Source organism: Colobus angolensis, unplaced genomic scaffold, assembly GCF_000951035.1.
Source record: "Colobus angolensis palliatus isolate OR3802 unplaced genomic scaffold, Cang.pa_1.0 Scaffold3, whole genome shotgun sequence".
Taxonomy (NCBI): domain Eukaryota; kingdom Metazoa; phylum Chordata; class Mammalia; order Primates; family Cercopithecidae; genus Colobus; species Colobus angolensis.
The window spans coordinates 22996243-23010770 of NW_012116265.1; the positions used below are offsets into that span (position 1 = coordinate 22996243).

Here is a 14528-nt window from a genome sequence, read left to right on the forward strand (position 1 = left end):
TGCACATGCAGCCTGTGTGCATACATGAGCATTCTCATGAGTACATGTGTAAAGGGGAAGAGAGAGGAAGTATCATCACATCCTCACAGTTCACCCACCTAATGTTCTTTGTTTTTTGGGCTTTTTTTTTTTTTTTGGGGGATGGAGTCATGCTCTATCGCCCAGGCTGGAGTGCAATGGCTTGATCTCAGCTCACTGCAGCCTCCACCTCTTGGGTTCAAGTGATTCTCCTGCCTCAACCTCCCGAGTAGCTGGGATTACAGGCACCCACCACAATGCCCATCTAATTTTTGTATTTTTAGTAGAGATGTGGTTTCACCATGTTGGCCAGGCTGGCCTCGAACTCCTGACCTCAAGTGATCCACCTGCCTTAGCCTCCCAAAGTGCTGGAATTGTAGGTGTGAACCAGTGCACCCGGCCTACAGTTCACCCAATGTTCTGATTGGAACATTTTGCTTCTAAGAACTTTGGCCCTTACAGGTTTCATTTTCTTCTTTGCAGTGCCTTTTTTTTCTTTGCAGCTGAGTGTCATCTGCTGCAAATAGCCAACTAGCTTCAAGGATCCCCTTTTAAATTTCAGAAGAAAATTAACTGGGTCACGGGGTAATGAAGCTAATTATGGGCAAACTTCTTGAAGCTCTAAGCAGCGGTTCTCAATCTGGATGCACATAAGAATCACTAGAGGCTGGGCGTGGTGGCTCACACCTGTAATCTTAGCACTGTGGGAGGTAGAAGTGAGTGGATCACTTGAGGCCAGCCTGGCCAACATGGTGAGCCCCCATCTCTACTATAATACAAAAAAAAAAACTAGCTGGGTGTGGTGGCACATGCCTGTGGTCCCAGCTACTTTGGAGGCTGAGGCAAGAGAATCGCTTGAACCCAGGAGGTGGAGGTTGCAGTGAGCCGAGATCGCACAACTGCACTCCAGCCTGGGTGACAGAGCGAGACTCCATCTCAAAAACAAACAAACAAAAAAACCTACCAATGCCTGGGCCGTACTTCAGACCAACTGAATTAGATTCTCCAGAGTGGGGCCCAGGAAATAAGTGTGTATGTGTGTGTGTAGACACACACATACGCTCTCTCTGTCTCTCCCCAGGTGATTTAAATGTGCAAATTGGGTTGAGAACCACTTCTCTAAAGGTGTGATGCTCAAGCCTGTGCCTTTTCAGGTGTGATGCTAGCACCCAATAAACTTATCTGAGCAAGGATCCTATACCCCCTCCCACAGAGGAACAGTTTATAGATGCCTTTCTTTTGTGACATTACAGGCATCTGATACATTAGGAGAGAACTAGGTTTCCTTTCTCAATGTTCTTTCAAAGGAGGAGGAGGAGGAACAATTGAAACCCAGCAAGATAATTGAAGCAAATAACTCCAGGCACAGATAACAAAAAGTTCTCCCGCATATCCATTAAATAAAGGCAATTGTTGCTTCTAGAAGAAACATAATTTGTACTAAATCTTCTCCTCTCTGAAATTACCTATACATTTCTAAATTAACTTGCAGGTGCGGAGACATTTCTTGTTGAAAGAACAGTCTCCTTCCCCTGACCCCCTCCTCCAAAATGATTTCCTTTTATTTCTTTTTTTTTTTTTTTTTTTTGGTACAAGGTGGGAAAGCAGGAGGGAGGAAGTTCTTTATGTGTTCAAAGGGAACACACGAAATCTTATCAAATCAGGAATCCAATTAAAATACTTTCTCTCTGACTCATTCAACAGTTGGGTAAGAGCTGGAAAGGGAGAGAATTGATGAGTATTAGTTTCCTTAGAACAGATTGGTCAGTATCTGGCATGCCTATGATGGGTCAAGCCTCCAGAAGAGGGTAATTTGTGGAATAAACAACCAGAAACCAATACCCAATGTCTTAATCAAAACAGGGGTCATATCCAGTTACTGTCCCAAGTAAATCAGGAGTGAGGAAAACTGATCTGCTTTAGAAACTAAACTGACTTTCTTCTGGGGTTGGGGAATTGTGCTCCATCCTCAGGGGCTGGGATATCTAGTCAGGGGTGCTGATTCATTCTCTCTGAATCCACAGGTGGGGACCTTAGAGTTCATGACTCTGGGGTAAGGAGAAAGTGAGGAGGCTGAATAACATGGTTTGGATCTGCATCCCCACCCAAATATCATGTTCAGTTGTAATCCTCAGTGTTGAAGTTGGGGCCTGGTGGGGGGTGCTTGGATCATGGGGGCAGATTTCCCCTATGGTGCTGTTGTTGTAATAGTGAGTTCTTCTGAAATCTGGTTGTTTAAAAGTGTGTGACACCTCCCTTTCTTCTCTTCCTCCTGCTCTGGCCATGTGAAGTGCCTGCTCCCTCTTCACCTTCCACCATGATTATAAGTTTCCTGAGGCCTCCCCAGAAGCCAAGCAGATGCCAGCATCATTCTTCCTGTACAGCTTGGGGAACCATGAGTCAGTTAAAACTCTTTTCTTTCTAAATTACTCCGTCTCAGGTATTTCTTTATAGCAGTGCAAGAATGAACTAATACAGTGAATATCTGGGGCAGTGGGGGAAACAGAAGTAAGGCACAAGTAGGAATGAGAGGTATGAGAGATGGGAGAGGGGTACACACTTAGATCCTATCTATAACTCATTTACTCTTGTTGCACACTGACACATCTCTGAGCTAGGAGAAGCTCGCATGGACTGCAGAAGTTTGGCTCTTGTGTTTAGAGTGAAGTGGTGTCCTGAGCTCTTGCTGATCATTGATGAGTACAGAGAAGAGGGCATGGCTGTATTGACTGGTCAGCTGGAATCACTATCACATCAGGAAAAATGACTGAAGAGCCATGCTGTAAGGATGCTGTCATCATAGCTAGAGACACATCGTCTTCTATGCTGTCATCCCCACAGCTCCTGTCAGACTTGCCCTGACAGGCCAGTTTAGTTACAGTAGAGGGACTCATCGGGGATGCAGAGACTGGGGTCCATGAGGCACTGACACAGGCAGGACAGTGAGAGAGCTGAGGAACAGGAGGACTGGGAGCCATGGTCCCCAATACACTGTCTAGTGTGCCAACCTTCTTCTTTATCTCTGCCAACTTTGACTTTTCTTTTTTCCAGAATTTGACTTCAGGATTCTAAAAATAATAATAAAAAAAAACAACAACAAAAAGGCCTGGAATGGGCTCCCTCCTGTAATCCCAGCATTTTGGGAGGCCAAGGCAGGAGAATCACTTGAGCCCAGGAGGTTGAGACCAGCCTGGGCAACATAGTGAGACTCCATCTCTATTTAGAAAACCAAACAAATAAAAAACAACAAAAATAGTATCCATGTATAGTCACACATCTAGTATATACCAGGCACACACAACTCTTTTGCTTATTTTCTTTTGCCCATACTAACCCTCCCCTCACCCACTACCTGCCCTTATCTTTCTCTTCAGCTTCCTGTTTGGTTTGGCCAAGGATGGGAGATAGTAATGGAGGTCAGAGAATGACAGGACAGAAAAATAGGGATATTTATTTTCCACATCTCCATGTCCATAACCCCTAGGCCAGAACCATTTTTCATGGACTTACAGAATGCCCCATTTATTGCCATGATATCTGTATTAGTCCATTCGTGCACTGCTGTAAAGAAATACCTGAGAATGGTGTAAACCCGGGAGGCGGAGCTTGCAGTGAGCTGAGATCCGGCCACTGCACTCCAGCCTGGGCAACAGAGCGAGACTCCATCTCAAAAAAAAAAAAAAAAAAAAAAATACCTGAGACTGGGTAACTTATAAAGAAAAGAGGCTTAATTGGCTCACTGCAGGGTGTACGGGAAGCATGGCTGGGGAGGCCTGAGGAAACTCACGATCCTGGCAGAAAGTGAAAGGGAAGCAGGCACATCTTACAGGGCTGGAGCAGGAAGACGAGAGTGAAGGGCAAGGAGCTACAAACTTTTAACCAACCAGTTCTCGTGAGAACTCACTCACTATCATGAGAACAGCAAGGGGGAAATCCATCCATGATCTAGTCACCTCCCACCAGGCCCCTCCTCCAACACTGGAAATTACAATTCAACATGAGATTTGGGCGGGGACACAGAACCAAACCATATTAGCATCCCTCACAGCACTACCTCCTTTGAATGAACTCACACGCCAAAGAAAGGGTGGTAGAGATGGGCCTAGAGAAAGCAAGTAGCTGCCCTGTGCCCCTCAGCTAGAAAAGAGTCAACAGTCAAACCAGAGTTGATTCTGAACTCCCTGCTGTTTCCACCACAGTGGCTGCACCTAATTATGGCCATGGTGGATACGTCTTCCAAAATCATGGCAAAATGTTTGCCCTGCACTGAACCTCAACAAAGGTGATTTAAAATGTTACCAGGAGAAAACAGTATGTTGTGGTGGAAAGTGCATTGAACTGAATGAGGGTGGTGAGATTTGAGGGCTGTCTCTTGCTGTCTGAGACAACAAGTGGGTATGTTACCTCAATTCTCTTGACCTCAGTTAGTCCTCCCCAACAGAAGGAGGGCAGAGAGCCAAAGGGGAGGCTGAGACCACCCTGGTTCAGGAATGCTCCCCACCCACATCCAGTTACCATTAACCAAAGCAATTCCATGTGCAGTTCCTTCTCCTTTGCAAGGTGAATCCTCATTCCTTCTCCTTTGCAAGGTGAATCCTGATTCTGTTCACCCCCATCTGAATGGTTGTGTGCTTTGGCTAAAGAACCCCCTGAGAAGGGACCTTTATCAGTGCCTCATAGCCTGTTGAGCTCATTTCCCTTGCCAAGGGACTGCTTTTCATGGGAGAGTAAGGCACTTCTGGCTGAAAAGATGTAAGAGAAACTTGCAAGAGGCTCTCTGGGAAAGGATTCCTTGCTCTTAAGAAGTTACCCAAGTGAAAGGATTTCTCTGTTTCCCACAGAAGCCATGAGGAGAGCCATCCTAAGAGGACATCACTCTATGGATAGGAAAGGGGATAGATGCGAGGAATCTGGGTCCTTGTTGTCGGCATTGGCCCCTGATTTAAATAACCCTGGAACTGCCCTCTCTCACTTAACTTCTGGTTTTATGAAATAGTAAATGTTCCTACAATGTATGGATAATGCATTCAAACTCCTATGGTTCAAACTCTTTTCTGCTGGGTCTTCAGACTGTGTTCTTATATTCACTTCTAACATCCAAGGACATTGTCTAAGGGAGATAGTTCTGTCCTGATCATTTTTTTGGATCTTCTTATTTTGTTGTCTTTTTGAAACTACTATGTATTTCCTTTAAATGGTTACCCCAGTGAGGTATGGTCAAGTATCATATAATAAAAACTCTAGAAATTTAGGACTCACTGTCTTCTGAATTTGCTGCCTTTACTGTCCTCTATTCTCAATTCTCCCAGCTTTAAACATTTTCTCCATTACCCAGTATTCAACTCTCTCTCTTCCTCGGGTTTGACTTTGAGTCCTGCCTTTTCTATTTTGACTTTAACTTCTCATTGGTTAAGATCCAGGGACTGAAGATTCTACTGCCTTCCCGTGATTTCGGTAATGTCCCTAGGACTTTCCCTCCCATTTCCTACCTCCGTATTATCCTCTTGATTCCCATTTGGGTCATCTCAGGATCTTTGCTTCTAATCCTTTTCTGTTGGAGTTTCTCTTCTGGACTCTACTGCTAGCACTTCTGCTTGCTCAGTCCAGAGGTTTTATCCAGTTGCTGAGACTCCACAGTCTGTCTGCACTGGCTCTAAGTTCTCTCCCTTAAGTGCTGAGTTGTCATCAACTCTGCTTCCCAAGAGGGTTGCTCCTCTTGCATGTGCATTTTATGAAAAAAGCCAGCAGCAGCTGTTACCTAGGAAGAGTTTCTCCCTCTGCAGAGTTCTGCACAGTTGTCTCTGCCCCTTCTCTGCAGACAGAAATTTAAATATTGCTCTGAATATTTTTGATGCAAAGAGACATACTCTCAAACTGGACACAACTCTGTTTTATGCTGCTGACCACCTTCTCATCCCCAGGCTTAGAAACCAGGCCTCCTTCTGTTTAGTATTAGGTATTTTAGGTATTTTGGTATTTATATGAGAACTACATTAGGAGCTGAGAGGTATGCAAAATTGTACAAAAAGTCTCCCTGCCCTTGTTTTAGTAGGAGATGCCTGCCTACCTTCCAGCTCTTAAATTCCGTGCTTCCAAATAAGACAGTAAAATATTCCACTTTATGGATTGCTAACAGATTCTTGGACTGAAGCAAAAGTCACCTTTAACACACCTGGTTGTATAACAATGCAAAGTACAGTGGTATAACATGTGCAATGCATTGTCTTTTCCTTCTAAAAAGTCATTTTATGAAACTCCTTAATTGAATTAGGCTTGAACTTCCTGTGGCATAAAACCAAATAGAATTACACCAATGCTAAAAATGTAAATGTATCCCAGATACCACTGACTGATGTATTCATGGGAACATTTAAGCCTGAAGATTTGCATGCACGCATTTTGATGATAAAGCAGAGCCCAATGATCAAGCATTTGATATAGAAACATTTATGGCAACTTTTTTTAATTCTCTGTTTTCTTAGGATTTTAAAACTAGTTTTGACTTTGAAAGCCTAGAATGTCAGATCTGGGAAGATCTCGAAGAGATCAATGATTCATTCTTCAGATGGTGAAAGGGTGCCTGGAGGAGTAAAGAGACCACCCAAAGGCATTCCAAGTACTAATGGAGCCGAGGCCAGGTCAGTTCAGCACACTCACATTCAGTTTCTACTTTGTGCCTATGACTGCCCTGGACATTGAGATCCAGACGTAAAGACACAATGACTGCTCTTAAGGTTGCCCCCAAAGTGTTCAGATGTCCAGGTCAGTTCTTCTCCTGCTTTCTTTCTCAATTCTGAATAGATTTCTTGAGAAATAGAAAACTCTATATTTTATTTAATAATTGGTTAGGCACGGTGGCTCACTCCTGTAATCCCCCCAAGGCGGGCAGATCACGAGGTCAAGAGATCAAGACCATCCTGGCCAACATGGTGAAATCTCGTCTCTACTAAAAATACAAAAATTAGCTTGGTGTGGTGGTGCATGCCTGTAGTCCCAGCTACTCAGGAGGCTGAGGCAGGAGAATCACTTGAACCCAGGAGGTGAAGGTTGCAGTGAGCCGAGATCCAAATAATAATAATAGAGCATGCTTAGGGGAGTAAGAAAAAATAAAGGAATATCTTCCTATCTCCTAGTCTTGAGCCCCATTCTCCAAGCAGAATCCTACACTGAATGGCAGAGAGTCAATTAGCTCTGCCCATGGCAACTTCTTTCAGTGCCCATACTTCTACTGCAGAAGCTTAATTCTTATTATTCATTCATAACACATCCGTGGATAGCCACAGCCTGGTGACATTTCGGCTCATCAACCTCTCCCTGTTCAGTGGCAGGTTAGGGGATATCCTTTGGAGAATGCATGTATGACGTTCTCATTTTCCTTTTTTGGAGGTGGGAAAAAGAAGAGAAAGCAGCAACCCAAGTAGGAAAATTGCACAGGGTGATGTTACTCCACTAGTGTGAAGATTTTGGCTCTGATGTTGGGACCTGCTATCTCTCTTTTTAGTGCTGTTGCCAGGCAGACTTGTTACTGACACAAATTTTCCTCCCTGATAAGTTGAACTCTCCCCGCTCCCAACTTCATTATGCCTGCTGCCGGAGCTCTGCTATAGAGGAAGCCATGCCAGACACTGTGATTCACGTGCCTAAAATATCAACTGGTCTGTGTATGCGAGTGAAGCGATAAATCTGGAAAACATAATTCAGATCATCAGATGATGTATCTGTTCCTGCACACAGGCTGCAGCAGCTACGGCAAAATGCCCTCCGACTCTGGGGGCTACACCCAGGTGGAGGTTAAAGGATTTGACTTACAGACCAAGGAAAGGTGGGTGAGGAGGGCCAGAGCTGATATGCAGAAGAGGCCTTAAAACCACTGACATTCAGCACAGACACCAGACATGAGACTGGATTCAGCCTCTGAGACTGCAGGGAGAGGCTGGACAAGGAAGTATAAAGAGAGGTCCCAAAATCTTCTAATGTAAAGAACTTGGGCCAATGTGTAGTCCATGAGTCTGGACATGAGAGAGAAGACAGGCTTCAGCTTCACTAGGAACTCTGTCAAGATGGTAAATAGAATTTACAGACTCTGGTAGGTGGACAGCCTCCTTAAAAGAACACTCTGGAAAAAGCCAACCAACACAGCCCTTCCTTTAGTGAACAGAGAAAAGTGCTCCCATTGAGCCACTTAATCATTCCAAAGCACAGAAGAGAAGGGCCTTATCTCTATAGCTGAGGCTGGGCCATCAGATCACAGGCTTTCTTGACCTGGGCCTGGGGACAGCTGGCTTGTTCACAAATGACGGTGCTCCTCCGGGTCTGACATGCCAGGATTACTAGTTCCAAAGTAGTTTTAGAACTGTAGGAAAGTAAGGGGGGTTCATAGCTCACATTTCTAACCCTCACGCCCTGCTTTGCCAGGGTTAGGTCCTGCTGCATCAATATGATTCTACCCAAAAATCACATCAGACCCTTTGGGGCTTTGTGCCTGGGGATGCGGGAGAATAACTGGGAATAGACGGGAAACAGACCTGGGATGAGGTGCAGCTGGGAGCAGCGTTGGATATCCATTTAAGGAAATTAAGCAGCGATCCAGGTTCCACCCCAAAATGTCCAAGAGTTACACCCTAGTGAGCAAAGAAAGACCCATGAGTGGATCAAAAGTCTCCACCTGACATCATGATATCAGATGAATATGGCCAGCGCACCTGTCTCCAGGCATCAGCCAGTGAGAAAATCTCAATGCACAACAAGGTGAAATACTGAGAAATTCATTGTAGCTTATCTCTTTTGCTACTGTGACCTATCAGCAAAACAATGGAAAGATAATTTTCCCCTTTCCCTTCCAGAAAAGGCAGCCAGGGCTTTGTGTTCCCAGACCTGGGTGTCTTGACCCCAGGCAGGGAATTTCCAGCTATTTGTGAATCAGGCCCACCTGAGGGAATTAAGGAGCCTTCCAAGAAGGGAAAGGGGTAAGGTATAGAAGTTTTTGTTTTTTGTGAGTAAGAGCATGCCAGGGCCTGACCCTGAGGAGGTGGTTGGATCCTGGGAACTTGGAAAACAAGAAAGGGTAGGTTTGTAGGATTCTTCAGATAGCCTGTCCCCTAGACTTTGTGACCCAGCCAGATAAGAGATGGGTGTGGATGTTCACTGATCTTAGACATTGTGGCTTTGGGAGCAGGATTAAGTGTTCTCTTAGGGTGCCTGGGGATGTGGAGAGGAGCCTCAAAGGCCATCTTTGTGGTTGCCTGGAGCAGAAATACCCAACAGAGGCAGGGACTTTCCTTTAGTGAACAGAGAAAAGTGCTTCCATTGAGCCACTTAATCATTCCAACACATGTCATGTCAACACATGACAGAGGCTTCAAAGAGAAGAAACAGCCACATGACAAGAATGACCCAACTGATGGACAATAAGCTGCTGAATGAGTTAAACTTGATGATCCGCCAGGTCCAAGACTTATAATTCTACATGGCCTTTGTCTCCTCTTCGCAAGCTGATCATGATGTAGAATGACTGACACAGCACCCATGAACTTCCAGATCACAAGCACGCTCTGTTCTCCTTCCTACCTGGGCTGGGGTGATGGTTGCACAGCTGTGCACCATCTGAATGCCACCATCTAGTAGTAAGTCCATGAGTGTGGATACTGGGGGAAGACATGGGTTGCAGATTGGCCAGGTCCAAGGTGCTGACAAGAAACATTACAAAAGCTTCAGATTTAATTTTAAAAACTTCTATTCCTTTCATTGTCAGAATGTGAAGCCCGCAGCTGCACATTATCAGGTACCAACATGCAGGGGGCCATTTCCTTGTTTGCACAGGAACTTCCTGCGTACTCTGTATTGCTCTAGAGTCACACCATTGAGCCAGCCAAGGTCTCAACTCTCGCCCTGACATGTGGCTGGCTTTGACTTTGCTTTCTGAGTTCAGCTCATTTCCTGGGTCATCTCCCCAGTAAAGACAGCACTGCCTCATCAAGGCAGGTGCTCAGCAGGCCATGCTTAAAGTCCCTCGATGCCCTATGACTGGTCAGTGGTCTCAGGGGATGAGATATGTGGGTGTCAGTTGTCTTCCTCATGTCCCAGTGTTGTCCCCTTCACCTCTCTTTATTCCACTTTCTAATGTTCACCCTCTCTTATCCATTCGTAAACTCCCAAGACTTCTTTAAGGTCTACCTTAAACACCCTTCTCTGGGATCCTTCCCAAAACCACAGGCAGAACTCACTGCTTCTACCTCTACCCTTGGTCCATGATTTTATTTCATTGTAGATGATAGTTAATTGCTTATCTATCTTCCTTTTTTTTTTTTTTTTTTTTGAGATGGAGTTTTGCTCTTGTCACCCAGCTGGAGTGCAATTGCAATCTTGGCTCGCTGCAACCTCCACCTCCGGGGCCCAAGCGATTCTCCTGCCTTAGCCTCTCAACTAGATGGGATTACAGGCGCCCACCACCACACCTGGCTAATTTTTGTATTTTTAGTACAGATGGGGTTTCACCACGTTGGCCAGGCTGGTCTCGAACTCCTGACCTCAGGTGATCCACCCACCTTGGCCTCTTAAAATGTTGGGATTAAGGCATGAGCCACCATGCCCGGCCTCTTTCTCACTTAAAAAATCCTTGGAGAAAAAAAGCCATCTTTTACTAATTCTCTGAGCCTTGTGTAAATATAAGTGTAATAAGTATTTTTCCTTATGTCTTTTACAAATTAATTTAAAAAGAAATACTATGTAGGTGGAAAGCCCAAACTAAGGAAATATCTGGTTTCCAAGAGATCACAAGCTATCCATATCAAAAATTCTGGTAAAATTGCCAGTGGAAAGAGAAATTTTGTATTTTAGAAAAATTATAGTAAAATATATGTTAACATAAAATTTACAATTTTAACTATTTTTGTGTGTACAATTCTGTGGCATTAAGTATATTCACATTGTTGTGCAATCATCACCACTGTCCATCTCCAGAATGTTTTTATCTTTTCCGACTGAAACTCAGTATCCGTTAAACAATAACTCTTCATTTCCTCCCTCCCACCCAGTCCCTGGCAGCCACCATTCTACTTTCTGTCTCTATAAATTTGACTACTCTAGGTACCTCATATAAGTGGAATTGTATTTGTCCTTTTGTGATGGGCTTGTTTCACTTAGCATAATGTCTACAAGGTTCATCCATGTTGTAACATGTGTCCGGATTTCCTTCCTATTTAAGGCTGCATCATATTCCTTGTATATGTATACCACATCTGACTTAGCCATTCATCTGTCAGCAGACGTTGGATTGCTTCCACCTTTTGGCTATTGCTGCTGTGAACATGAGCATAAAAATGTTCAAATTCCTGCTTTCAATTATTTTGAGTACATACCCGCAGGTAGAATTTCTGGTAATTCTGTCTTTAATTTTTTGAGGAATCATCATACCATTTTCCATGGTGGCTGTACCATTTTAGAGTCCCACCAACAATGCACAAACATTCTAATTTCCCCATACCCTCACCAACACTTGTTCTTTTTTTTTTGAAATGGAGTCTTGCTCTGTTGCTTAGGCTGGAGTGCAGTGGTGAGATGTTGGCTCACTGCAACCTCCGCCTCCCAGTTGAAGCGATTCTCCTGCCTCAGCCTCCCAAATAGCTGGGATTACAGGTGCCCGCCACCATGCCCAGCTAATTTTTTTGTATTTTTAGTAGAGATGGGGTTTCGCCATGTTGGCCAGGTTGGTTTCAAACTCCTGACCTTGTGATCCGCCCACTGTGGCCTCCCAAAGTGCTGGGATTACAGGTATGAGCCACCACACCCAGCCTCTTTTTTTTTTTTTTTTAATATCCACCCTAATGGGTGTGAAGTGGTATCTCATTATGGTATTGATTTGCCATTTCCCTAATGATTAGTGATGTTGAACAAAAGATAAATTTGTTTACTAAGTATTTTTTAGATAATTAAATATTGTTAACATTTCAGGATATCCGTTCAGTCTTTTTTCCCATGTAAATGAATTTTTCTGGCAAGAATTAATTTTCTTAGCAAGAAGCCCCCACCCAACTCTGTCCCCGGAAGAAAACTTTTTGTTCAGTGAGTTATATGCTAAGTTCCCTGAGTGGTATGCTGGAGGAAAAAGATATGTTGTTAGTTTTTGATTTAATACTGGGTTTTTTTGTTGTTGTTGTTTCTGGTCTTTTTTCTTTTTTTTTTTTGGCTGAGTAGGCATGAAACAAAGTGTAAGAGTCAAATTGCTCAGGTGATGAGACTTTTAGGGCTGCTGATGTTGGAAGGAAGCATTCAACCAGAGAAAACTAAACAGGTGAAGTGAGGCTACTGGCAGAGGAAGAGAGCTTTGGAGGAAAGAACAGATATCCATGGAAGACCTTGATTACATTTCTGTCATCGCACCAGATCTTCAGTAAAATCTTTATTGTTTACCAGTGCATGGCAAAGTATGTTTGCTTGCTAGGAACATCAGGAAGGTGCCAGAAGAAGAACAAGGATGAAGAACAAAACAAAGGCTTGTCTCAGGGCTAAAGCAGAAAGAGAGAGAGTTCATGTGCTTATAGATATGGGCCTTTAGAAAGCTTGGGAGCCGGGGCCAGGTATGGTGGCTCACGCCTGTAATCCCAGCACTTTGGGAAGCCAAGGCGAGCGGATCACTTGAGGTCAGGAGTTTGAGACCAGCCTGGCCAACATGGTGAAACCCCATCTCTGCCCAAAATGCAAAAATTAGCCGGCCATCATGGCACACACCTGTAATCCCAGCTACTCAGAATGCTGAGACAGGAGAGTCACTTGAACCCAGGACACAGAGCTTGCAGTGAACTGAGATATCACACCACTGCACTCCAGCCTGGGTGACAGAGGGAGACTCTGTCTCACAAAAAAAAAAAAAAAAAGCTTGGGAGGGGCCAGACAGGGTGGCTCACACCTGTAATCCCAGCACTTTGGGAGACAAGGTGGGTGGACCACCTGAGGTCACGAGTTTAAGGCCAGCTGGCCAACATGGTGAAACCCCATCTCCACTAAAAATACAAAAATTAGCTGGGTGTGGTGGCTCACGCCTGTAATCTCAACTAGTTGGGAGGCTGAGGCAGGAGAATCTCTTGAACCTGGGAGGTGGAGGCTGCAGTGAGCCGAGATCGTGCCACTGCACTTCAGCCTGGGTGACAGAGCGAGACTCTGTATTAAAAAGAAAAAAAAAATGCTGGGAGGGTACCATAGACACTGTTCTGTTAGCATTTCCCCCTGTGATTTAACAAGCTTCTAAAGCATCCTGTCTGCAGCTAATTATCCAAAGTCCACTTTTTCTTTCTGGGATCTTTTGCAGTTAGATGCAGCTGTGTGACTGAGTTTTAGCCAAGGTAGAGTGGATATGGTTTGTACCATTTCTGGGCCAAGGTTTTTAAGAAGCAGGGGTGTGCCCCTTCCTGCTTCTTCCCTTTCTGCCAGCTTAATGAGGGTGGTAACAAGGCCTTAGGGGATGTGGGAGCCAAAAGGCGGAAGAAGCCTGGGTTTCTGAAAAACCAATGGAATCATATGGAACAGAGCCATCTGCTGATCAGGATCGCTTGCTTCAGATTATGATGTGAATGAAAGTTAAGTTTCTATTATTACAACAGCCTAGTCCATCCTAATATACCATCAATAGATGGAATTTAAGTTACCTAATACTCTATTGTTAGACATTCAAACTGGATAAACTGTATTTTGAGGTGTAGTATCGTGTGTTTAGCTCAACTTCCCAGTAGGGGGTGCATCAGATAAAATGCCTTTGGCTGTAAGTAACAGAACACCCAATTGAAACTCATCAACAATAAGGGATTTAGTAGCTAAATGGGAGTCCATTGGTACCATGGACTACACTGATGCTACAACGATGTGAGGACTCAATTTCTTTCCACCTGTCTTCTCTTTTATACAAATGTTGTTTGCCTCCTAGGGCTAATTTCCTGGTGATTGTAGAAGAGCTGGCTGCAATTAGGCTTACACGCTTCATTGTTCCCATGCAACAGGGAAGTATGTTTCCCACAATCAACCAACAGCAGCTCAAAGCTTTGTGCTGATTGGCTCATCCCTGAACCAAATCCTGTGGACGTGTGGGTTCGATTAGCCAACTGTGGCCTTGACCAATCAGGGCTGCCTGTTGGAGCTGAAGTTGGCCTGGTCCCACACAAACTACATGACTGCCAGAAATGATGCCTATTTTTATAAAGGGACAGAGAGACTGGGTTGCCCAGATATACAGAGGAGGAAGTCACTTGACTTCAGTTTTTTTCTGAAATAGAAAAAGTTCTTTTGAAGATGCTAAAAAAAAAAGTGAGGGAATTTCAACCTTACATGGATTAAAATATGTCTCTGGAAAAATTACTTTCTGCAAAAAAGACAAGAGGATTGAAACTGTGAATGAGGTAAATGATTTAAAGCCAAGGACACAGGTTCCATAACCTGGGAGAAACTAAATGACTTGGAAACAAAGTCCAGCTCTTTCAGAAATTTTATATATATATGTAATATATATTGCATTCTATATACTT

The 14528-nt window shown here is 44.1% G+C and overlaps 1 protein-coding gene across 1 annotated transcript in view; it reads left to right on the forward strand.

The window, feature by feature from the left end:
• The first annotated feature begins 7772 nt into the window (after positions 1-7772).
• The window catches only part of LOC105517328, a 25949-nt gene continuing 19193 nt past the window's right edge, over positions 7773-14528 (forward strand). The window contains 3 exon segments of the mRNA XM_011949817.1: positions 7773-7840; positions 8862-8984; positions 14007-14148. Coding sequence (XP_011805207.1) covers positions 7773-7840; positions 8862-8984; positions 14007-14148 — 333 coding nt within the window.